This window comes from Buteo buteo, chromosome 25, assembly GCF_964188355.1.
Source record: "Buteo buteo chromosome 25, bButBut1.hap1.1, whole genome shotgun sequence".
Lineage (NCBI taxonomy): Eukaryota > Metazoa > Chordata > Aves > Accipitriformes > Accipitridae > Buteo > Buteo buteo.
The window spans coordinates 7,032,739-7,058,892 of NC_134195.1; the positions used below are offsets into that span (position 1 = coordinate 7,032,739).

Sequence of the window (26,154 nt, forward strand, 5' to 3'; positions counted from 1 at the left end):
ATAAATATTTTTGCCTTAATTTATAGAAAAGGAAGTAATGAGTAGGGGTTAAGTGATTCACCCAGGTGAAGTGAAGAGATTGGTGTCTAGGATTTCGTGGCAGCTAACACCTTCTCCAGGTTGTTCAGCAGCTGCTTCCTCCCTAGCACTGGGCAGCTCATTGCCACATGCAGCCAATTTCATTTCCCTGTTTATTTTGAGATGTTAACTACCCAAAGACAAAGGAATTTGCTTTCAGGGTTCCCAGAGAACCTTAACTCCAGCCCCTACTGTTAATATGATTACTGTGGTTGGGATTTATGGGAAGTGTCCTCACTTACCCAGAAGGGACTCTACTTATCTGCTGAGGCCATGAATCAGTCAAGAGTGCCCTGCAACTCCCAGAGCAGTAATGGAGCCAGGCCAAGGGAGCAGTGATTTCATACCAGCTAGGTCTCAATTAGATTAAAAATCTCTTAACCTCTGAGGATGGGACACCTGATGCAGTAGCTCACATTTGTTAATCAGGGAACTGCAGTGCCAGGCACAAGGTTGGGTGATCTATCCTTATTTCCACAAGCAGCTGTCTTACTACCAGGATTTGGGAGGAGGGAAAGTAGCAGCAGTCACCCGAAGACACGGAGGGGCACAAATGAAAGCATTGGTGGCCGTCTGTACACTGTTCTATCGCAGGAACAGAAAGCAGCCACGAAGAACCCAATTTCGAAGTGACTTTGCAATTCCTAATGTAAGGAGGGTTTCCATTTCCTGTGAAGTGACACCGCTTCCGCAGATCCTGGCTCGCACCGATAATCCTCTTCACTGGATTTTTATGCATGAAATGTGATATCTGTAATCCATTCAATTAGCAAAACTAAGAACTTTGTGTGTCACCCCATCTGAAAGTGGTTTGAGAAGTTCTGAAATGAATGGGACCCAGGGTACGCACTTACCTTTAAAAACTGAGGCGTTGCCAAACGAACAGTCGCAACGAAGCATATCTGCTTTCCTGGGGATGTTCTGTAAGCCCTTGGCACAGCCTCATCAAAGCCATTGCAAGTGGAGTTAGGCACTAGGTAGGGAAAAAAATGGGACCCGGAGTCATGCCTCATACGAGATTTGCTCTCCCTGAATATTTTGCACACTTGAAGTATACTAATACTAATTTTATTCAAAGAAGTGCTCTAAAAGCTTTTAAAGCTGATATGCATATATTTAAATCCAAGTCAGTCATGTTAGGCAGAAAGACATCAGAGCTTAACTTCAAGTATGAATCTTATAGGTTAATCCTGATAAAAATAAGGCCAAACCTTATTACAGAGCATAAACCAGCTTTCTGGAAAGAAACCCCACACATCCAATTGCTCTTTTTCACCATTCACGAGAAAAAAATATAAACTGCAGCATGCCTAGCGCCCTAACTTCCATGAGGCAGTGAAAAAAAGCATTTGCAAAGGAGGTAGCTGAAGAGAGTTCGTCAAGTCATCAGTGGCAAAACACCAGGGCCCGCAGCCAGCAAGGCTTCATCGAGCTAGCAAGAGGCTGCTTGTGATTCTCAGCTGCTGAAATGCGCCTTCCCCTTCCGCATCTAAGGAGAACCGTCCCCAGCATGCTCGAGTTCTCCTTGTTCCAAAGAAGAGCAAAGAGGACTCCGTGCACAGCACCTCCTTCCAGAGCTGGGCATTTCTGGCGAGTCTGCAGATAGCCTGCTGTCTCCTGAAACACTGGGCAGAAGGAAAAACTGGATGCAATGTGGCTACAGATTTTGTATATAGTTTTTGTATCTGTGTCTTTCATGACTGCATGGCTCTTGTGTCGCTTTGAGAGCCCACTAGCACCTCCTGCCACAGCGATGCGTTGCCAAAAGAACATGTTGCCTCAAGCTAGCCCACAGTCCCATGTCAGAACGACATAATGCAAATTTTTCGTCCAGGTTCGAGCTGTTTAGTGATGGTAATCCCGCTCCCACAGCAGTGAAAGCAAGCTGTGTGCTAAGCTGCAGTGGGAACGGGGCTGGCCCCATGGGCTTCTGTGCTCCCCAGCCGACTGTCTCCCATGGGGGCAGAGAAGGTCCCATCTAGCAGCCAGAGTTCACCAATCTGAGTTAATCTAATGCTAATAGGGATTAATGCTAATATGAAACCATCTTTCCTTACTATTAGGCCCCTATATCCAACTTTATGAAGTTTCCTACAGTTTGTCTCTTCTGCATAGGACAAAGCAAGGATAAATATGTCCATTCCTGTGAAAATGAAGAGGTTTGTATCTACCTGGGAGGAGATAACTAGCAGGTTTTATTCTGGGGTGCTTCTGCACTGGGCCTTAGTTCACTAGCATAAATTGTAGAGATGGAAGAAGTCTCAACTTATCACATGTGCTTTTGGAACCCAGTTCAACCTATTAAAAGCCTTAGAATAACGATAAATAGCTGATAACAAGGATAAGAGGGTGTGAGGGAGAAAAATAAGTACTCTGAGGAGAATTCACACCTGTGATTAACTGGTTTAGGCCACTGTGTGCACAATATATATTGCGCCAAAAAGGGGAAGAAAGATTCCTCATCTGAGAAGGCAGCACAGATGTGAACATCCACAGAGATTACAGCCCTCTCTTGCAGTTGAGGCTGGAGGGCATGGCTGACTGGATATTGAGATAAAAAATATGGGCAAAATTCTCCTCCTTTCACCAGCAAAGCACACTTGCTCTGGGGACTTCATAGGAATATGTATTCCCGTTCTGCTCCCGGGGTTATGTGCATAAATGAGGGCTTCTGTGGGATTATTAATACAAGAGGTGAAAAAAGAAGAAAGAGTTAGGAGCTACAGCAAACAGGAGGAGCCTGAGTAAAGAGTTACTGGTTCGTCTCTGACATGATTATTTTGTGCAAGTCTGTCGATTTCTGTAGTCAGTCCCGTTTAAAAATGAATGGGATTGCTATAAACCTACATTAAGGGCACTGTAAAAAGTTACCTCCTGTCCTACTATGTAATATGTTGTCATGTTTGAAGTCAATGGGGCCGTTTCTCTCTGTAATAGCCAAATTCAGTAGCAAATGTTTGCAGGCTGGCTCTAAGATATGAAAATAAGATAAGCACATTCAGCCTCCAGGTATGATAAGTTAACTTAGTTTGTGAACCCATGGGCTTGCAAATGATACCAGTTGTAGAAGAAATGCCCAGTGGAGACCGAGTAGCACCAAAGAGCACGGATGGCTTTTTTATGTCAGCTGTTTGATGTAAACAGCCATGAGCCTGAGACGTATTCCCAGAAGAGAGCGGATACATCCTTGAATGTGGCATTTACAAAATAGGATTATATTTCCAAGAGGTAAATGCAGTACTAAAAGGGTAATAATTATCATATAGTATAGCTATGTAGTAACTTTGGGATTTCATCACAACATTTGGGAATGTTGAATTTGGCAGCAGTGAGTGAGTAAGGCCAAGGAGATGAGGTAGAGCTGGCCTGGCTGAAAGTCATCCAGTCTTCAAACAGCTACTGTGCCATCTCCATACTCAGCTGCCCTTCACAAAGCCCAAAGCACTAAAAGCCTCAATGATGCAGGCAGGTAGCCATCACCTTGAAATGTACATTTTGATCTGAAAATAACAACTACCATAACTGAAAGAAAAAAAATAATCCCACATTTATTTCTGAATTACTTTGCTGTCTGACTTATTTTGTTGGTATCTCTTCTTTTCACAGCTCTATCTGCACAGCCTGTTTTGCTCTGCTCTTGCAGCTGGTCAGCAAATTTCAGCTTTTTTTGTTGATAAATTTTAAAGTGTAGTTAAAAAAAGAGATCATTACATGAATTTAAAAAAAAAATAATCTTGGTATAATCTTTTAAGCATGCCATCTGAAAAATCATACTTTATAATTCTCCAAGGCTCTTTAAAAGAAACACACAACATCTTGAAGTAGCAAAGTTCAATAGCAAACTTTCTGAGAGCACCACAGAAAAATGGTGGAATGGAAAATATAGGATGAAGTCTGAGGCTAGGATGATATTAACAATTGTAAGTCAAATACAGGTCTTGGAGTGCTTTTGTCACAAGGCTCCTGATGAAAATGTTAAACTGGCTATAAACAGGTGGGCTCGGGTAAATGAGGGCATGTGTGTTTCCCAATTAAATGATCTAGACAAGATATCTTGAGTAGGGAATTAGAAGGTCATGTGACAAAGCTAAATACATAATCAGAAAGGTGAAACAGTTGTCTCATATATATCAGCTGATGCTCCTTAGCATGAATTTTAATCGGTTTCGTGGTTAGCTATCAGACCTGCTGCTCCTAGAGCTACCATAAAATTCTTTTGTAGAAGTATTAAATTACCTGCAAATATCATATAAGAAGATAGAAAGAAGCTGATTTGCCTATATACAGGTTTTGTTGTTGTTGTTTGTTTTTGGTTTTGTTTTTTTTTAAAGACGAGGACACTAAGGACAAGATGTTAAAAATAAGTAATATATATAAGGAATCAGGCCCTTAACTACCATAGACAAAAAGATTTTTATCCTTAGGGATACAAATCATGCCACATGAAATGAATGAAAACATGTTTAAAAAACTCCAGATGCCACATTATTCGGTTAATAATAGTACGGCAGTCAGTTGCTCGGTCATCTTAATTTAACTTAGGATATTTAAAATGTATTCTTCCTATAACAGCAAACATCTCATTTATGCCATTCGAAAGAAGAAATCCCTCCTTCCTATTTTGTCACTAGATGTTAATGTTTAAAGAACCGGTCTTAGTGACTGTCAAACAAACTGAACAGTGATTTCAAAAAATACAAGCCCAAGAGACCAGAATAAAATCAAGATTGTTTCATATAAATAAACTCAGACCACAGATATACAGAAGAATCAGCAATTAATATATATAATGAAGAAATCTAAAGTGCTAGTGGCAAGCCAGACTGCACTCAGTAGCTTTGGATGAGTAACTGTGATGGTGTCCATACATCACTTGTCTGCTTTGATCTACTCTCTCCTCTTTCCTCCTCCTGTTTCTCCCCTCGCCATCCTGTGTTGATATGAACCCCAAGTAAATTCTTTAGGACAGGATGGTGCCTTTTTTCTTAAGTGCCCATAGAAAGCCCAGCATAAACACTGCAGATGGCTAGCTGCAGCTTCTACAATATTGTTAATAGCAAATAATAATATGCGGCTGTCGGTTCTGATCAAAACATTCATTTCAGTTTGAGTTATTCTTGTTATCAGATGTTTCTGCATATGCTTGTGGAGGCTCAAGATCAATGTATCTTTTGTATAAATCTGTTTATTTCTTTTAAAAAGGAATTCAGATTGAATTAATTGTTTTGGGAGTAAAAAGATTTTTTTTTTCTCCTCAGTGTAATAATTCTCTTGATGGTTATACTTATCTCTGAGAGTTACACCAGCTAACAGTAGAGTATCTGCTATTATTAGCATCCAGTAACCACATACTTCCTGAGTTTCCATGTAATTGGGAACAAAAATGCACAATTTTAAATTCCACTATAATATTTAATTATATTACTTGATCAGGAACTCTTTTCACGTAACGGTTATCTCCTCCTTCAAAAGGAAAACTTCAGGCATTTTGGATGAAAGGATGGATCTGCCACTTTAAAGATGCTGGTGGTCCTTTTTTATATTGGTGAACACTTTGAAAGGCAGGACTCTGGCTTTGCCCCTTTCAGGAGTTTTTAAGCAAGTACGTCACCTCAGAAATAGGATACCAAAGCCAATATTTGGTTATATAATTATGAGAGATCTTTTTCTGTTTACAAACGTGCAAACAATTTTCACAGGAGGGATAAATCCAGCCTGCCTTATCTTTTCTTATCAGAGTGAGCTATTAAGCAGCTTTGTAAAATAATTTATTCTTACTTAATTTGACATTTTATACTGGAAGCTAAGCATTTCCTTGGATTTTTTGGACGGTTATCTTTATTACTTGCCTCCCCCCTCAGCCCTCAGGCAAAACTGGATGGGAGCCACTGCATTATTCATCAGGTACTACTGGTCAATAGGTACAGTGATGGCACTTGGCTCCCTCAGATGTTTGCTTATATTCATCTCTCTTGTTAAAATCTGGACCACAGGACCAGAACCCAAAATATAGAAAAATATTGGAAAGCGTTCCTATTTGCAAATAACCCCCCCTTATGCTCTGAGAGCAAGTAGGCTTTCTCACAGGAGCAGAGAGGGAACTCCATCTTCCTCTTCTGAGTGGCCCATGGGCCACCTCCCCTCCTCTCAAGGGACTACTGAGTCTTCACGTCAGGTTACAGTCCTGCTTTTCTCATTGAAGCTTAATTAATGATGATTATATAATCCTCCCAAATGGAAAATCAGATCTCTTGTATTTGATTTAGCACAGCCAGTGACTCATGCAGTCACTCCGCACAGCTCACATTGCTGTTTCCCCGGTCAGCCGCTCTCGCTTGGGCACAGCTACTTCCAGGGATGTTCGCCCATGTACAGGCGGCTCGTGTCACATCCCTGCTGGAGATACAGCTGCAGAAATGTCCTTGCGGCAGGGGTTACGGAGTTCGGCTTACCGCACACCATCCCCGGGACCAGCCCAAGCATGGACCCCCCCTGCTAGCCCTGGCACTGGGCTGTGCAGCTCCTCTAGCCTCCAGCTATAGCCAAGCCCAGGAGCTCCAGGGACAGCGATCTTCTGAAAGACTGAACTCATGCTGTGACCTGTGTGAATTTTCCTGGGCAATTTCTGGGGGCTGCACAGGCATCTCCCTGCCCCTTCTCGGACGGGGGAAGATGCCAGTGACTGCTCCTCTGGGGGAGTAGCATGGGTTTGATGTAGGTTGTGTGTGATCTGCCTCCTGACAGCAATCCTGGTGATAAAGTCACCTTGGTAGATACCAGGTATTTGTTCTACTTTAGCAGAAAGAAAATTCTCTTTGGCATCTCAGTACAATGGCCTTGCCCCAGAGCTCTCACTCAAGTTAGGGAGAGCAGCTAAGCCCCTAACTGGCTTTCTAAGCCTCAGTCCTTCAAATTAATCCATTCAAACCCATCCCTATATGATGTTCTCAGCCATAAGTCACAATGCGATTAACAGAGAAGGTATGAGGGAGGAGGAAGGGGGGCAAGGTGACTGGGACCCCAGCACACATGACCCCCTTCCCCCAAGCCCCACTATTATATGAGCAATGAACAATAATAAAATGAGCCTAAGAAGATGATAATTCAAGGGAGGTTACATAAAAGGTTATGTGGAAATAGAATAAAGTTTGTGACATTTCTGTTAAAGAGGGCAAAAAAGGACCTACCAGTTCTTCAGAATATTAGTGAAGGTTAAGTAAGAAGGAAGGGTGAAAGATTCGTTAGGACTGTCACTGCCACAACTCTACATTAATGAGAATAGAATAGTTAAGTATCCTGATGGGATACAGCCTGCCCAGGGATAAAAGAGCTTCCCCAGCCACAGAGGCTCCGGTGTCCCTGCGGCAGGAACGCGCAGGCAGGGCGGACTCAGAGTACACACAGCAAACCATTGGAAACAAAGGTAGGATTTGGTGTCGGGTGGCTAAAAAGGAACGGCAGAGATTTGTATTTAGAGAAGAACATCCTGTATCAGTCTCCCATGTGTAAAAACATGCTCACACTTCCACTGCTGTGAAAAGCTACAGGGAAAAGCATTCTTGAATACATTCATAAGGAATGCCTCCTGTTAATTAAGCTTAATTTGCAATTTCTGTCTTTCTCCCCCAGCTAACTCTTTTCTTATCTTTAGCTTAGCCTCCTTCCTCCACAAACACCTCCAAAAAGCAGGATTTGGGGCCAGCTGATCCTACACACGTAGGACGAGCGCTGCCCTGTGAGTGATATGTCTCTCCCCTGCCACCCTTCCCACCACTGTCTTTCTTGCCTGCTTGGCCTCACCTCTGGAGGGGAGCTGGCTGGAGAATGGGTATTTATTTAATGGAAGGAAGAAGAAAGCAATTATTGGCAGGTCCGGCAGGCGACAGCCCTGGGATGCATGAGCTCGGGGGGGGACAGTACCCGATAATGGGGTGTGGGGGGCCAAGCAGAGGCAGTAACCCAGCCCACCACTGCGCCCATCAGATGCCCAAAGGTGTCCGTGCCGCAAGTCCCTGTGCCAAAACACAGCTGCTTGTCCCCGGTCCCAGGGCTGGAAAGCTGCCCAAAGGGCGGCTGCGTTCATACGGTGTTTGCTTGAGCTGATGTCCTCCATGCCTTGCTCAGGGTGCAGCTGACCAACGCAAGAAGCCCAGTGGAGTTAACGATAGCCGCTTTGGAGGTTTGCACCCTCCTCCAGCTGCTCGCTCTGTCCTTGGCCCAAGGTTATCAGCTCCCAAGCAAACAGTTTGCTGCTGCTACATCACAAGTCCGACGCACTTGCTTCTACCTTTACTGAGAGGTGGTTTTGTGGCTGGATTAGGAGCCAGGCTGGTGGCAGGGGGGGCAGAGGGGGCCACGGGGATGACCCCCAGCCAAGGGGGAGCAGTGCTGGGGATGCACTGGTGAAGCAAGTATTTCCACCAGGCTCTGCACTGAACTGGGGAAACTAAAATCAGGATGGACAAGCTGCCATTCTGTGATGGGGAACGGGGAAGGGAGCTGGGAGGCACCATCTCCCAGAGCTGGGGCAAGAGCCATCCTGTCCCTATTGACCGGAGGGTCAGACTGCAGCAGAGACAGGAAGAAAGTGGAAGAGACAAAATAAAGTGGAATATTTAGAAAAAGGTGGCACAAAGGAAAAAAATAATTAAAAATTGAAGCAGAAAGCACATATCCTATTTGAAAGCTATAAGCTGGGGTCTTTGGAAAATGATTTGGCGCCTTCTGAAATCAATATGTTCCCATTTAGTTTATATGCATTAAGCTAGGGAAGATACCTGTAATGCAAGTTTTATTTTTCTTCCGAGAAATAACCACTGATACAAACGCTGGGATATGAAATCCTAACGGGTAAAAGGGCAATATTAAGGTCACGCCAGAAAGAAAGGCTGAAAATCCTTGAAGAAAATGGATCAGAAATTCCCCTGGTAGAAATGTATCCTTATGAGTCAGCACCTGAAATCCGGTTTCTGCTCTAGAAAACAGAACAGCTTGGTGTGCGCGTCTGTCAGGCAGCCGCATTTTGCTTCATTCAAACTAGAAAGCATACAGGCAGTTACATTTTTTATACAAATAAAGCCTCAAATCAGATGGCACCAAACAAGAAATACATATCTCCATCCTGCATGTAGGTTTCTATTCTAGTCATGTGGAGCAAGAGCAGAAAGTTAAATGGGGACAGGGACATTTTTTTTTGCAGTGTGGCGTGCGGTTTTTGGAAAGCACGGTGGGGAATTTTTTTGCTGAGGATGACCTATTTGGAACAATACCAGCAACTTTGGAAATGCCACTCTGGAGTTCAATCAGGCAAGTAACTAAAGCAAACTTGGGCAGGCAGGAGAAGGGAAAGTAATAAAAGAGTATTTCATTTCTGACACTAATGGCCATGCAGCAATCTGTTTGTTAGGGAACGGACGAGATGGAAATCTGCTCTTCATCCCTTGAAAGATGGTTTCCCTAGACTGACTGTGGTGCATTAGTGACTATGCTGACTGTATTTCTTTCCTTTTTTTTTTTTTTTTTTTGAGGGTATTGTGTTCTGCAGTGCTGGAGAGGAATGTAAAATGGCAGCTGGAGATGGAGGCAGGTGGAAGTGTCCTCAGCCACTCCGATGTCAGCGGCCAGGGACCCCTCACCACAGCAAGGGGTCATGGGTGCAGGCACTCAATTACGTGGTGCTGCTGCCTTTCCCCAAAATTTTGCAGAGAAGGGTGAGAGGACAGATTTGGCAGATTATCAGTTCTGGCACAGCATTTGTGTTGAATGTAAGCGAGCAGATAAGGTTGCAAGCTTATTATTTAGCTAATAAGTAAAGTCTTAGCACACAGTATTAGTGAGCACAAACAAACCGTCCTCTGAATCTGTCATTATTTGCAAACTTACCCAGAGTCCAGGATCACTGCTAACAAGTGAAGGGCAGTAACAAAAGCAACTAACACAATTTCCCTCTTTATAGGTATTCATCCAGCTGTTGCAAATCAGCTGCGAGATCCATGTGAAGCAAAATTTACCCCATACTGTTAAAAATAGTCCTTTCAGTTAAAAGCCTGTCTTGTTCAATGGAGCAATACTTATATTTTATTTTACACAGCTAAAGTAACATTTATACAACAATTAAAGCTTACCATTGCTGTAAGACCGAAAATTTCCTACAAATTTTATGTATTCATATGTTGGAAATTCCTTTGGGTTCAAACTTCCTCTCAGAAGATGACAATAAAACTCTAGTTCATTGTCAGCTAGATTGTTAAAAGAAGAAGAAGAAGAAATAAATATACTATTTAAGCTAAACACAACCAACGGTGTCTTCCAACCCCAATCTTGCAACTGGCAGCATGAGAGCAGCTTGTTACCACTCAGAGTCCTATACACCGATGTGCTATACATTGCAGGATGAGAGCCTCTGCAAGGAAGCGCCTTGCAGGGATGCAGGTTGTTCAGCGCTGTGCGCAGGTCTGCCTGCAGCTCAGGGACAGCCTTCCAGATTAACTCGCCCTTCTCTTACACCACCTTCATCACGGGAGTTACGCTGCCATTGCATCGGTGTAGCGAAGGAGAGAATTGGATCCTTCATTTATAGCTTTTTTTCTATTTAAGCTTTTCACGACTCACAGCTGTTCTACATCTTGTGTTGGAAAACTATGCCTAATTACCTCAAAATATCTATTAAATTAACTTTGGCATATAGGCTATCAGCTGCAGGTTTGGTATATACAGTAGATTAAGCAGCTGTACATCTTACATTATCGTGTGTTTTCTGGTTTCCTACGTCTTACCTCCTAGAGTGAATAAGGGTGAGGCAAGTAAAAGCGTTTTTAAGAAAAACAAGATTCAATTTAAAAAGAATTACAATAATTTTACAGATACTTTTCAACTATAATGCAAACCAAAGGTATGTGACATTAGCACATCTCTCAACAGCATCTTACTTGAACAGGCTGAAATATCAATTAAGATGTGATTTGTCTCAGGCGAACTCTCAGTTTCCATCGGCTAACCTATTTTCCTTAGCTGTCTCAAAAGATATGATATTTAATAATTAACATAACTGCAAGTAGTCTTAGCCTAGTAAAACAAAGGCTATGAGTTTCATTTAAAAATGGAACCAAAGGGTCATTCCAGGTGGCAAGATCTTTTTAAAAGGCTATGAACCTAAGTTTTATATTGCACATCACATAAAAAGCTCTTTCTGAGAGAAAATTTTTATCCTGCCTGTGCTTTTTCATTTACTGGGGAAGATAAAATAAAACTTACTTTTTAGGTAATCCGATGAGGCAGAATCCGTCATAAGCATACAAGAAGAAAGCATTTTATAAATTTCTGAATGTTCTTGTTCTGGGAGGAAATTTAACAAATTCTGATCCAAGACATCACACTGCAAAGAAAAAGAACATTTGAGAAAAACAGAAATATCACAACGAGCAACGCTTGCAGAGATGCACAGCACTGTGGATATGAAGCCTGTGGCAGTTGACAGGAGTTTTCCCACTGATTTCCAGGGACTTCTGACAAAGGCCAAAACACAGGGGGAAACTGCTGGGCAAACCGAGTGGCCGCTTCTCCCTCGGTCAGTTCTCAGCTTAATTCTCAGCACTCAGCGATGCTCCTCTAACGTTTCTCAGACAACATCAGATGCGTGGGGTATGTCCATACAATTAAATGATGAGATCTTGGAGCGAGCTGGAAAATGGGTGCCTGGCTCCCCATGCTGCTCGCCAGCTGCATGCACAGGCCTGTTGTGGATCACTGGAGCTTGCTCTCTCCCCAGCAAACCCCGACTAACGGGAGCAGTGGGGCTGGGAGTCACCCTGGGCCACCAGCCCCGAGAGCCGGGTCAGTCCCGGGTCCAGTCCTTCCCTGGGGGATCCCCTCAGCTCCTGGGAAGTGCCCTCGGGGTAGCAGGCGTTGTTCCCCCTTTCCTGCATCCTGGCAGGTGGGAGCAGGGAGAAGGGGACTCCCCAGTCTGGACATCGCTTTGCAGCAGCAGTAGTTAGTCCCCAGAGAGGGGGACTTCAGGGTGCCACTGGCCCAAGCCCTTTGGCCGGCCATGGGCTGAATGCCCAGGTGTCTCCAGCCCCACAGTCAGCTGGCATGAACCTGAAATCCATCCGAAATCTAGGTACTGAGATTTGGGAATGGAAAGAGGAGGCGGATTTGTGCAAAAGGCCACGACTGGCCCAGGGTGGAGGAGACAAAGAGTCTGCCGCAGGGTTGCCAAGAGGAAGGTCTCCCTGTGTTCAGCATGGTGACTAACTTAATGCTAGAAGAGCGTATCTGAAAGGAAGTCCTGAGATAAAGTGACCCTCTAATGGCATTGACTTACATCCATCCCACTTGAGAGTAACTCGGGCTGGGCTGGCACACTGACACAGCTTCGTGTGTCGTCACAGCAGCTGTTACCAGCCTGTATAGTTGTGTTGAAAATGTGTTAGCCCTGTATGATACTGGCAAGTTATTAATCATCATCATTTATTTATGTATTTATGTAAGGTTGCACTTTGGTTTCCCTCTGCTTTTTACCCATGCCTGCTGTTCTGTGTGGAATTCCTGTTTAGAGTACTGAAATGCATTGAGTATACTTTGAAAATCAGAGTGCTATGCTTTATACACTTATCTAGATGCAATAGTACATCACTTTGGATTATTCAGTTATTACATGTGCTCGTTACTTGAATGTTCCTTTTGTGAAGAATACTTGAAAATTATTTTTGTGACTTTAGTGTATACCTTATTGCTATGCATCCTACTGATACAGTACGTGCTTAAGTTTTTTTATACATATGTAGAAATAATATATATTATTATATTTATATAATGTATATATGTAGGGTCCGGCATTCAGAAGATCTCACGATGTCACGGAAAGTTAGAGGGTTAGTCACAGCCTTGTGATGTACCTGTAATCCCGCCTCCCCTTGTTAGTATAAAAGGAATTAACTGCGCAATAAAAGGGGGAAGTTGGCGCTCATACTGTGTGTGCTATCTGTCTCTTTCCCTGGTCTGGGGGTTGATCACTGATCTAATCGTGGCACCTTGATATGCAGCAAACGCTACATATATATATTTAATTTTATACACACACACAAATATCTATATAGACACATTATATTTACACAAAATATAGTACATTGTTCATGTAATTTTGGGCATATGAAGAAAGAGCACCTGACGGGAAACTGCAGTGGTGAGTCCTGTTCAAGGCTTACAGTACAATCTCAGAAAAGTAATTTTTCCTTCTCATTCCTTTTCTACCTGTAAATGGTAGATAATGATACTTATACACCAGTTTCACACAAGTCTCATGGAGGTTAATTAATCTCCCATCCACTCAGCAGTAACTGCAGGAGGACTAGGTCTGAGCTGTCTCCGCTCCTCAAACTCACAATTGCTTCTTCAGTGACCTGAGGATGTACCACCTTTTGTCTCCATACTGTGACCAAGCTCCAATTCAAAACCTATTACCAGTTCTGCACTGTCATTTCTGTTTAAGGGGCTAGCTGTAGAGCCCTGCGACTACACCTACAGTTGGACTTACAAGAGACTTTTGTTCCACGACCCCTCAGAGCAACCTTCTGCCCTGAGCACCAGCTATTTATTGATTTTCAAGTCCTAGCATTTATATTTTTTCCTGCCATCAGGTACCATATCCAGAATTTAATGTTTGGTTTGCATCTTTGCTGTTAGGAAATACCAACTTTTTTTTAATGAGTTTGAAATAAATGGTAAGTTATCTACTTCTTACTGTGTTTTACAATTCTTGCCTCCTGCAGAGGTTAGGCACACCTGTAAAGCAGCGCACGGAACAGATTTTCTGGACCTTGCACATATCAAGGCTCCAACAATGTTCTTGAATCAATATGTCAATCAAGAATATATCGATAGATGAAATAGAGAGAAGGAAGCAAATATTCCATGGTCTTACTGGAGCTGTAGGAAATGCCAGGCAAGCTATTCAGAACTAATTCTTCACCAGACCCAAAGAGCAGACATCTGGTGCCATGGCAAAAAGGTGACCAGAGAGATGGACAAAATTTGATCATCACAGACAAAAATGTATCAGTTGGAGGGGAACGGTTTGCAGCTTTGTCTAATTATTCTAATTATTCTGCAGCGGGCAGTTCTGCCCTGCTGGCAGACACAGCCACAAAGCATTGCTGAATGAGACAGGCAAAGTGGATAAAAGATAAATTACAGTGACTGTGGTTAGAGTGGTTAGATGAACTACATTAATGCATATTTATGCTGCTAAGCTGGAATCTACTCTGCGCCTTGGAAGCTGTGGATCCCGCTAACAGAAACTTCTGAGTATTTACCCCTGATAGCTACAGCAGGCAAAGAAACAACAGTTTTGCATACAGGGATGCTGGTCCATTCTAAAAACAATATACAGTAAATTTGCCCCAAGTTCTGCAATCATTTGATGTATAGCTTAAGTATATGTGCAGTTTCAACAAAACACCTGTAGTCCAAAATGGAGCTCCTTCACCTTTTCATTGTTTTTGGAGGGGTGAGGAGGAAATATGATGAGTTATTTCTGCTGTAGAGAAAGAAAGCAGGAGAACTGAGCAACATGACCAGTACAGGAATGGGAAAGTGGAAGGCTGCAAATGAGACAGGCTTCTTTCCCATCAACCCAAAAGATCAAGATAGCTCTACTATCATGTGCTGGGATTTGGCCCCTGTATCAACCTGTACATTCTGCTCAGGTGCCCATCGCTACCTGTAAAAGCAACACAGCACACAAAACTTTTGTACACTGTAAGGTGCTATGTCCTGGATTTTTCCACCCTGATGCCCAACACACCAGAGCAGCTGCCTAATCTTCACTGGGGAGCCCCTGGGGAGAAAGAGCCCCCAGGAGAAGTTCAGCCCTGCCAGGGACCTCCTGCATTTGCACAGCCACCTCCCCGCCAACCCTCAAGGAGCCTTGCGTCGGCAGGCACCGAGCGTGGACCCCTCGGCTACGGGACTAAAGCTGGGTGAGACGGACACCACTCGCCCAGTCCGTGAGCAGATACAGCACCTTCTGCCTGAGTCTGTGGACAGGCAACGTCCATGAGAAAGCTGCACCTCCTCCTCCTGTAGGTTGGAAATAGTCACTCTGCTGCCTGTGTTTAACTGTTTCACTCAGCAAAGCAGGCAAGAAGGGAGAGGGAGGACCCTCCTCCAGAGACTGCCTAGTCTTGGGGTCATAGAATACCATCTGACTGGCAAATGCTATAAATTGTGACCAGATTTCCAGGAGTTCACTTCATTTCAACTATAGTCAATCTTACCATGTTAGCTAAACCTCTCTTTACATCAATCGACCCTAAGATTAGCCTCTAGATATTGTAATAACAAACTATTTAGAATTACAACAGAGGAAGTTTGTGTTTGAAAATGCTCCATGGAACTTAGGGAAGCTGTATTAAAGAGAATTGGATATTTGTTCTCAGCACCAGAGTCTTTCATGATTTTAATGAAAGAAAATACATCAGATTTCTTGATAGGGGCCCTCAGAGAGCCTTGCTCCACGTTCTGCCCAGTTTTGCTTTCCTTTCAGTGCTCAAAGCAGAAGATTTGCAGAGTATTTTTTTTCCCTGCAGTCACAGAGGAGAAAGAACTAGTATTTTGTCCCTCAAACAGTGACTGAATTTAGCTTACAAATAGATCCTGGAGGTAAACAGAATAAGCCACGCAGATTTTCCAGATAGCATTCTGATCAGTTTTAAAACTTAAAAAGACATTTGGAGAGGGCAGCATGGGACTAAAATGCCCAGTGTGCACCTAACCGCATACTCAGCTGGGCCCCTGCCCGTGGCCGTAGTGATTTGCTGACCTTGGGAAGCAGAAGCCTTTATTGCTTGCTCAGTTGCAGTCTCTGGGATGCACCCAGTCACTCCGCATGGGTGGGCTGGTGGGGCAGTTGTTAACCATTATGATCCCATCAGCTCTAAGAAGGTCTGTGGGAACTCCTGCTCCACCTCCAGCCCTGGCAGGTTGGTCCCTGGCTTGGGCTGCTATGTGCTGCTTCTGTGCAAATAAAAAATAATGGCCATCTTTGTCCTCATTTTGGGCTGGATACTGTGCAAGATTATCACACAAGGCATGACTTTGGGAAGGAAAACCAATTAAGTCTCTGATGGTCCAACTCAGAAATTATGAACCTGAATCCATCCATGTTCAGTCAGGGCTTAAGGTTTTAGGCAGAGGGTCTGAAATGTGTCTTCCTGAAATGCAATATATTCCTGCAGCTGATCTACTTTCTCCACTAAGAATCAGTATTTGGAAGGGATAGGACTGAAACCCCCAAACCATGAAAGACAAGGAAATTCCATGGAAATCAGTAAGTCTATGAAGACCCAACAGCCTGCATACAGGACAGGGTACTCTCTGTCTTTGAAGTGAAGGCAAATGTCAGAAAATAGTCAACTACTGGTTTTCTCAACTGTTGAGGATTAAAGAACACTGAAATAGATAGATTGAGTTCAATCTGTTGTTGCATAGCAATATTCTTGCATTTACCAGGAGCTGCCGCCTTTCATCAAGTTCCTTTCGTCTCAGAAGAAAATAATTTTTGTTCATATTACAGCAAGGCAGTGTGTGTGAAATACATTTGTCTGGGTGGAAAACATGACATGTATTTGGTGAAAAAGTAAATGAGAGAAAAAGAATTGCAATTTTCCTAAGAACATGGCGGGTGGGTGGTACAATAATGATTTGGCAGCTTTTTTTTTTCTCCTGGGTGTATATTTATTTGAGACCAAGCTACTAAAAATGAATGTGAGGATTAATCCTTAATTATTGTGCCATTTCTCCTAGAGCAGCCTTAGCAACCGGAGCAGGGTTCAGAGCAGTCCCTCTCCCCTGCTCCTCTAGCCCAAGCCAACGCACGCAGCAGTGTCTCCTACAGCAAGACCCAGCAGCCCACAGATAAAACAAGCCTCATGTAACAGACCCGAGCGCCGAGCATTGGCTCCACCAGCACCTCCCGGGAGCTGGGTGCGCTCCCTTTGGGAAAGCACAGCTGAGCTGCGGGGACAGCTCGGCAGCAGCCACTGGCTAACTCCCACTCCCCCGAATTCAACAGGGGTTTTGTCCTTTACCTCCCTGGGAGCAGGATAAGGCCCTTAACAAGCTCCTCGCCGGGCTGCCAGCAGCACCGGTGCTATTCTCTGCTAGCTTAGAAATCAGAGATGGAAAAGATCAACCAGGTCACCCTGTCCCTCCCCTGGCCAGAGTATTCCTGCAGAGCTTTTTCCATTCAAGCCGAAGTGCCTCATAGGAACAAAAACCTGAAGGGTATGAACCAGACAGAGAGAGAACAGAGCTGATCAACAGCAGTGGCCAGCATAATGCAGTGACAAAACCCCTCACCGCATTTTCAGGAAAACACCACCCCCCACCACCCGTTTATATCTGTTTCTAAAAGTGTAGGGCCTGATCTGACAATGTGTAGTAGAAAAGCCAGTGCCAGAATTACTCACCGGTAAATGCCCTAGAAGAGGTGTGATGCTGTCAGACACATAGATGATGCTTCCACCTGTGGTTACTGCTATAATGAAGCCATCTAATGCCTAAGGAAAACAGACAAGTGGAGAGTGCTTTAATGGGAATGAGTGGTGTAAACAGGACAGCTCATAGAGTGTTGATCAAAACAGTTTGACTTCAGCACCGTATTGTTATCGCGTTGTAGGAGCGTTATCTCAAGTTGCAGAACAGTAATTCTCTGATTTTACAGTCTGATTTAACTTTTACGACACTCTTTGTAGTCTAGTAAAACCTACTATTGAAGCAACAAAGGGCTCACAGGAACATTTCATGTCTCAGTTTTTAAATTAATCACACATTTTAATAATGCAAAATGACTAAGACTGGATCCCTTGGAAGTTATTAAAATGAACATTTGAGCTCTGTGTAAATATCAAAGGACGATGAAAGGATGCGGTCCTATCTCAAAATGGTACTTCTCTGCAAACCCCATAAATCTCAGTTTGTATTAATGTAACGTTGTATATTACTGGGCTTTCATGTAAGTAAAAGCAATGCAAATGATCAAATAATCCTTAGCCTGAGTTTTAATTGAGTGATTTATTTTAAAGGTCATGGTATTAGATTACTCATTCCAAGAGAAATTCACCCTTCTGCAGAGTTTCTTCCTCACTTCAGTCCCACCTTGTGGGAAGACCCTTCACTCTTAGGACTGAAGGGGAATGTCACCTTATCCCCATCCTCTGCACAGGAGCAACTTCACCTTCAAAATTAGTTTCTCCTTCAGTCTGAGATGCAAAGTTTTGAGCTAAATGTTGTTCAAAGTTAAATCTAGGTAGATTTCCAGACCTAAAGCAACCTACTCTGAGCAGAACCCCCCCCAAAATTAAGACTCAACAGTAGGTGCTCAGACACTATATTAAAACCTTCCTGTTGTAACTAAGGAGACACTGGTGAAGCTCCCTGTGCCTGCAAATGGAGCAGGTTTGGGTCCTTTCTGTCAGTTCACTGGTGATCTGGAGTCAGTGCTGCCCGCAGCATTTGAGCAGTATGGACACTGCAAGCAGGACTGAAGCAGAGCAGAGTTTGACTATACTCCAGAGGCAATACCTGTTCAGGAGACAGGTGTACTGCAAAGAGCTTGATCAGGGTGCCAGGGCGTTTCAAAACCTTACTGCAAACCCAGGCGTGCCTCCAAGCCAGACAGGCAGTTGATCCTGTGAGCCACAGCACATCCTTCTCCCCTGCTGACTTCAATAAGGGAAAGAATTCTGAGCACACTGGAAAATGCTAATTGTTTTTCAAAAAAAAAGGAAAACACAAAGCCTTGAATAAAGACACAAACATATGTTCCTTTTTCCAGAGAATGCTGAGCACCCACAACTATTTAAGTCAATGGGAATCTGCTGGTGCTACAATCCTTTGAAAAGCAGGTCAATAACTTATACCCCAGTAGAAAAGCGTGTGTTTAGCATCTCTGAAAACCCTCCAGCTGCTATAGTTAGTTTGATTTTGTTAATCTAAGTGCAGAGAATATGTTTTTCTTTAGTGTAGTACATTCAAGCTGTTTTCTAAAAAAGCTTGATAGCTGTTAACCCGTGGAAGAGAGCAGTGATTTTACAAGGCAGCTGGATTGTGCATGTTACTATGGTGAAGGTTGTTGGTTTTTTTTTTAAATCAAGTCTTTATTTCATATCCAATGCAGATTATACAAAGTGACTCACATCAGAATTTTGTGGTAAAATCAAGTTAATGTATGCATACATAATTATATTTTTATTTATTTACAACTGGTCCTTCCAACATTAAGAGGGCATATCCCTTTTTAAAGATTTCACTACTGCAGCAGTCCTAGATGGACAAACAGAGCCTAATGTCTACTTTTATGCAATTTGATGACAGCCTTTTCAATGGGGTAGGAAAAGGCCATTTTCAGGAAAGCTGATGTATTACCACAGTCAATTATGTTCTGATTCTTTTGAATCAGTGCTTGAAAAAACCCTTCCCATCTTTTAATAACAGGATGGGAAAAACTTCAAGCAGTCTTGTCCAAATGTTAATAAATAAGATTAGTAGAAAGGCAAAAAAAGCATAGAACGATGAACAGCTGGCTCAACAGGACATCCCAATACCCAATGTTATCTTGAAGGGCATGGAAAATCACAGTAGCAAGAAGGTGATTTATAAGCTGGGAAACTAAAAGCAATTGTTTTAATCTAAAATTGTGTGGCATACAAGTAGAATCAACAAAGGTCCAGCCAGTCAAGACAACTGCCAATTTATTGCTGTCTGAGGGAAATATTTCAGCGCAGACTGAAGGAGTTATGTTCATTAAGTTCCTGCACACTGAGGTGGGAATGGGTGGTCGTCAGTGCAATGGGAGCAAAGCATCTCATAACACTGGACCAGGGGAGTCTCATCACAACAAACTGCAATGGCCGAGGGACTGCCAGCCCCTGGGGGCCAGCAACATGCCCCGGTTTTGTTGTCACCCGTTGGTGGGTCAAGCTTCTCACCAGCATCCCTCCCTGCCCGCCGCCAGAGCCTGGATCATGCCCCACATTCACATCATCTGCAGGAGCAGGAGAAGCTTGTTCTCAAAGGACACTGTGGGGCCATGCAACCTCCACGTGATTAGTATGGGAGAAGATCCTTGCTAAAGAAGGTTCTAGCTGTTACTGAGAGAGAAAAATACCTTTTAGCAGCTCATTTGCATTTCATCTCGAACCTACATAAACGCCATTGAGTCATCCCCCTTCAAATCCCAGCTAGCGTTAAAAGCACGTATGGTATAATTTAAAGGTAATTTAAAAAATATCATTGCAAAATAACCCTGCTCCATGTTAGAATAAAAAGTGTTTGATAAGGGTCTTGAAAATCATTAGAGTGGAAGTATTAACTGTGTCAAATCAAGAGGAGCTGTCAGGTTTTAGCTGCTTGTACAGCACCTAGCACTACAGCGACACGACACTGTTGCTTCTTAGGTGCTAGTCTTGCATAAATATTAGGTAATAATAACGCCTTCCAAGAACAGGAGAAAAACTGCCACATGCCCTTTTCCTCACCTCTGTTTGTAAAAATAAAATGTAACCTGTGATTTGAATCTCTCCCCTGGATTGCATTTCTTGGGAGTTCCTGTGCAGCTTTGCAGGCTGCGGCAGCACAGTGCAACGGTACCATTGAGAGTGAAAAGCAACATGCGGGGACTCTAATGCCTTGTCCCAGTGACAGCTCTGCTTGACGGTCAAATACAGCAGTACCTGAAACCTCCTCTTTTGGAACTGCAGATGGCATTTTAATCTAGATGCATGGGCATTTCCATGACTGCTAGACAAAATTAGGAAAGGTATATATGCATATTCACCTCCAACATCAGCTGGGTGAATTCTTCGTTGCTGAGAAATGAAGGCTTCCAGTCCTGCTGAATTTCAGAAATCTCCGTCTGTGCTGAGACTTCTAGACAAATAAAACATTTCAATTTTTTAAATTCAAAGAAACTTGTATCTTGCAAGACTATATATGTGTTGCTATGAAAAAATAGAAATCACCTTTATATTAAAAAATTGCAGCTTACACAGACAGTAACAACTATCTAAACTGGGCCTGATCCTGAAATGTTTTCCTCATTTTTTACTCAGCTCACCTTGAAGTGACTTCAGTGGGAGCCGGTATTCACATAGCCATTGGCCTCAAGCAGCATTAGTTGGGTATTGATCAAAAGATAAAACCACTTCGCATGAAATTAAAATCAAGGCAAGGATTAGCACGTGTCAAATTGATATTTACAGTTTACAGCTTCAACCTTAGGATGCCAGAGTGCTAGGGTTCAGCCTACAGCTTCTGTACCAACTAGGGAGCAGCAAGAAAACTCCTTCGGAGGAGTCCCAAAGGGCTGTGACCCCAAAGAGCAGAGCTATTGCTCCGTTCTCCAAACTGTGAGCAAAACAGGAGCATCTGCAGCAGCCTTACACTGGTGCTGCTGCCCGCGCTCTCTCCCTGCCTACCGCCAACCCCGCAGTGCAGGGCAGCCCACGAGAGGGAACGGAGCACCAGCGCCTCATCCCAAATCCTATCCAGAGGGGAGGGTCTCCTTTGCTGTCCACCCATGAGACACCACAGGGTTTTTGCTCCACTGTTGGCCAGTCCTGGCCCCGCGGCAGCCTGAGGATGCTCACTGCCCCAGGACTTTCCATGGAGGGGTGCAGGCACCAGGGTAACAAGTCCCAGCTTCGCACTGAAACGGAGGACCAGAGCGGGGGAGCTGGATGCACCATGGTGAACCGTTTCCTTCAAAAACCAGCCACTCACATGAGCTCTACCTGAGTCAGACAGGGTTATGGGGGACAGATCTTACAATTTAGAGACACTTGAGCTGTTTTTTTTCACAGCTCACTCCGCTTGTCTAAGAGTGCTCCCTCATTCAGCTCCAGTAGTGAGGGGATGCTGAGCGCAGCCTGTCTTCTCCTTTCAGCGCCTCCTGCTAATTAATCCTATTGATTAACACTTCCAGAGCATGTAATACCCAATGCTCCCTATTCGGACCACATAGGTAAACTGGCCAGAGAAATGCAAATGGCTAAATGATATTAAAGACAGTAAATTTATACCAGTGCCTGGGCATATTGTCACCTAAAAAGAAATCAAAGCCTCCGTTCAGGCTTTGTTAGTGGAGGTGCAGCTGTCTGCTTCTACCAGCTCATTTGACTCACTTTCTGCATTGCTGGGGGCTCTCACTGATAGCACCATGGCTCTCCCCAGCCCCCATGGTCTTACACGGAGGTTTCAAAACCAGATTAAGGAAAAAGAGAGATCTACTCGTCAGTTTCAGAATATAGGATACTTTCAGCAGATCTGTGGCTTGGAGAAGCTGATATACATGAAACAGCAACTGTTAGAAGAATTACTTGAGATTTGGGAGATTCTGTGGATTATGAAAAAGGAGGCTGTTTATGAAGAAAAAAATCTGAAAATTGACCTCCTCCTCCGTTATGACTAAAATCTTGGTTTAGCCTACTAAATGAAAGGGAAATACGATTGAATAAACAAGATCCAAAGTATGCTGAAGATAATCAACATTTTTAAATGCTGATGCTTTGTATTATATTGTGTGACTACTAATCTAGTTTAAAAATAGGTAACATTTGCTTTTTTTAGCAAGTGCACAAAAACCAGTCACAGTTTGACCCAATTGCTGGGGAAGGATTTGTGACTGTTAGATTTCTTTTACCTAGTTCATCTTCCAGAAATGAAGTGCCTTTTGGAGTAAATTATTTGGGCTATCAGCTACACTTATCTACACTTATTCAAATCTCATGTGACTGTTCTTTGCTTGGCTTTATAATTGAGCATATTCACATCCTCCTTTACTCTGCCTTGGGCAGCTAAAAAGAAAAAAAGATATGTTATTACTGTCATTTTTTAATAGGTATATACAATTATTAAACTTTGAGATGTCCTAGTCATGCCCTCCTGCATGAAATCATCTTGTCTGTGGCAAAAATTCATTTAAGGAGAAACCATGCTCTAACTACAGAACCACTATAATTATTTCCTCAATAAGCCTGACATTTGTGACTCCATTATATTGGGGGGCATGATATAAGAGTTTTTACTGTCTTTTCCTTTTCACCCAGAGTTCTCCAGGCAGCGCAGGCAGGAGGTGCTGGATGAGCAAAGTGAGGCAGGTAATGTGGTGCATCAGCTTGCGAGAGCCCTTTCTGCTTTCTGGGACCAGGGACGTTCCCCACAGTCACCCACTGAAGTCTCTTCCTCACAGGGGGAGAGCAAGAGAGCCCCCTTTTAAATCAGTGCCCTGATTTATAAGGGAGAAGCATTTCAATTGTCTGCTGCTGGCAGATGTCCATGCGTCAGGGACCCCACAGTGCGTGTTCCTCTCATCGACTAGAAACTAGACCAACCAGAGTAGATCAGTAGGGTCAGAAATCTCCTCTGCCCTCTGTGAGGACACATGTCTAAGGGCCTTAACTGTCACTGCTGTGTGCATTTTAAAAAATAAACTCCTGGCTTTCCGAGGCTGAACTTTACTATTGCAACTGCACGCTGTGCAAATGTGACATAGCTTCTGCTTGTGCAAATGGGGTGAAGCATGCCAGCTATCTGCGGATGCAATTTGCTGAAAGTGACTTCAAAAATTGGAGCCTGTGCTGGTTTTGACTGGGATAGAGTTAATTTTCTTCACAGTAGCTGGTATGGGGCTATGTTTTGGATTTGTGCTGGAAACAGCGTTGATAACACAGGGATGTTTTAGCTATTGCTGAGCAGTGCTCACACAGAGCCAAGGGCTTTTCTGCTTCTCACTCCACTCCACCAGAGAGCAGGCTGGGGGGCACAAGGAGCTGGGGGGGGACACAGCTGGGACAGCTGACCCCAGCTGACCCAAGGGATGTCCCAGACCATATCACGTCATGTTCAGCATATAAAGCTGGTGGAAGAAGGAGAAAGGGGGGACGTTTGGAGTGATGGCATTTGTCTTCACAAGTCACGGTTAGGCGTGATGGAGCCCTGCTGTCCTGGAGATGGCTGAACACCTGCCCACTTACGGGAAGTGGGGAATGAATTCCTTGTTCTGCTTTGCTTTACTTGTTAAACTGTCTTTATCTCAATCCACAAGTTTTCTTACTTTTACCCGTCCAATTCTCTCCCCCATACTGCTGGGGGAAGTGAGCGAGGGGCTGAGCTGTTGGGGTTAACCCACAGCAATACCGTACCATCCACAACTCATGTTGTGCTCTCACCATCAACAGGCCTTTTCTGGTCTGAGTTTTCTGCTCACTGTGGAAAATTGAGTCCTACACAGTCCACTGAGGAGCAGGGGGCTGAACAGATTGCTTCCCTGCATTTTTCTGCAGGGAATATTGCAAATTTCAAGGAAGGGAATCTTCCCTCTGGCCCCAAATCGCTCTTGTTCAAAGCATCCCTCGTCACATGTGCTGCAGGGCACTGCTGTCCGCCTTCCCTCAGTTCCTGACATTTGCCCCCTTCTCTAGCAGGTTGAGAGTCATCCTCAAATAAAGAGCAGCCAAGGAGATGGATTTGGGCAGCACAGTGTCTGCAAATGATATTTTGATGAGATAGAAAAAAAAATACCTTATGTTGGCACTTATGGACCCCTTGAGCCATTCTGGTAATCACTGAGGGAAATAGGATATTGTAGTAACTGTCTGGCAAGTGCATGAAGAGCTGCAGTAAATCTTACCATTGTGTTTCTGCAGAAAGCCAATGACTTTTTCCAGCACAGTAGTTTTGTCCATTTTGCGGGTGTTGCCTGGAAGCATGGAGCTGAGCTCTTTGATGAGAACATTGAACTGATCGCGCCTCTTCTTCTCAGACTTGTTACGCGAAGCCCTGTAGACAGGGTTAAAAAACAAGAGGATGAGCAGACCAAGAGGAAAAATCATCAAGTACCTCCTCTTTGCAGTGTGTACACATGGAAATTAACTTGCTGTGTGCCTCAGCATGTGAAGATTGACACTGGCCTCCAGCAAAGCTGCAGAGACAAGCAGGAGGTGACTGTTCCCCCCTCCTGCTCTTGTCTTTGGGCCCCTCTTAGAGTCCAGCGGGGAGATGGAGGCTCTGCTTGCCCCTCTGTGCTGCCTCTAGACACTCCAGTCGAGCCTATGAGGTCGGCATTAAGCCTGTAGGTGAAGGAGCTCTGTCCGTCTCCTAGGCATGCACAGGACCTTCAGAGTTCATGCAGGCCCTGAGAAGGCACTCAGAGCAAGAAGAAATAGCAATATGGTGACAACAGTAAAATTGTCCATAAAGGAAAAGAGAGGGAACTGGTGAAACTATGGGTCATACCCATCTGTCCAGCCTTAACAGGAGACAGGGATGCCAGTACTGCAGCTCAGCCATTGCACTGGAGCTGGGTCCAGCTAGAGGGACCTGCCCGCTTTGGTCACAGGTCCTCTGGCTACCTCCAAGCTGGCTTACCGAGAGGAATCGGGCTGTTGTCTTCCAGTCATTAACATCAGGGACCCGAGCAGAGGTTGCTGCAGCACCCATCTAGTTCCTATCCCACCTAGTTCAGTCTCCTTTCCAAGGTGACAAGGGCAAGCAGGAGGGAGGGCATCAGAAGGACTCATGCCAGCATGGACCGGCTCTGAGGCTGAGGTGTGTTCCCAGACCTGGCGACTCAGAAGTGCTAGCAGGGGTCCCCTGCTTGCCCCTAAGCTCTGTGTGCCACTAGCAAATCACTTAAGGTCATGGTGCCCTGGCTCTTTAGGTGTAAAATGGGGACTCTTCAGCTTTCTTCGCCAGTCTTGCCTGTTTAGCCTGCAGACTCCTCAGAGAGACCCAGCTTCTGCTGCTGCATGTGCACTTTATTTTTTTTTTTTAAATTATATGTCAACCTATACATGAGCAAGTATTTTCTGAATTGTTCCCATGAAGATGACAATGATTCTACTTGGAGGGTATCACCCAGACTTCTGTAGCCATGTAAAAATAGAAATAAATATAAAATAATAATAATTCTTTAAAATAATATAATAAATATAATAGAAATAAATAAGGTTTGTTTGTTCTTCTGAAAGGTCCTCAAGCAGACAAGATTTGCCTTGTTAATTACGTAAAGATCTAAAA

The 26,154-nt window shown here is 43.9% G+C and overlaps 1 protein-coding gene across 3 annotated transcripts in view; it reads right to left on the reverse strand.

Annotated features, from left to right (window-relative positions):
- The window catches only part of NPAS2 (neuronal PAS domain protein 2), a 108,980-nt gene that overhangs the window by 24,968 nt on the left and 57,858 nt on the right, over nucleotides 1-26,154 (reverse strand). For 2 of the 3 annotated variants that reach the window (XM_075057287.1, XM_075057285.1), the window contains exons 3-8: nucleotides 24,767-24,915; nucleotides 20,915-21,006; nucleotides 17,547-17,636; nucleotides 11,332-11,452; nucleotides 10,203-10,316; nucleotides 933-1,051 (exon numbers count right to left, since the gene is read on the reverse strand). In XM_075057287.1, coding sequence (XP_074913388.1) covers nucleotides 933-1,051; nucleotides 10,203-10,316; nucleotides 11,332-11,452; nucleotides 17,547-17,636; nucleotides 20,915-21,006; nucleotides 24,767-24,915 — 685 coding nt within the window. The remainder of the gene's footprint in view (nucleotides 1-932; nucleotides 1,052-10,202; nucleotides 10,317-11,331; nucleotides 11,453-17,546; nucleotides 17,637-20,914; nucleotides 21,007-24,766; nucleotides 24,916-26,154) is intronic. The other variant, XM_075057286.1, reaches the window with a different exon arrangement.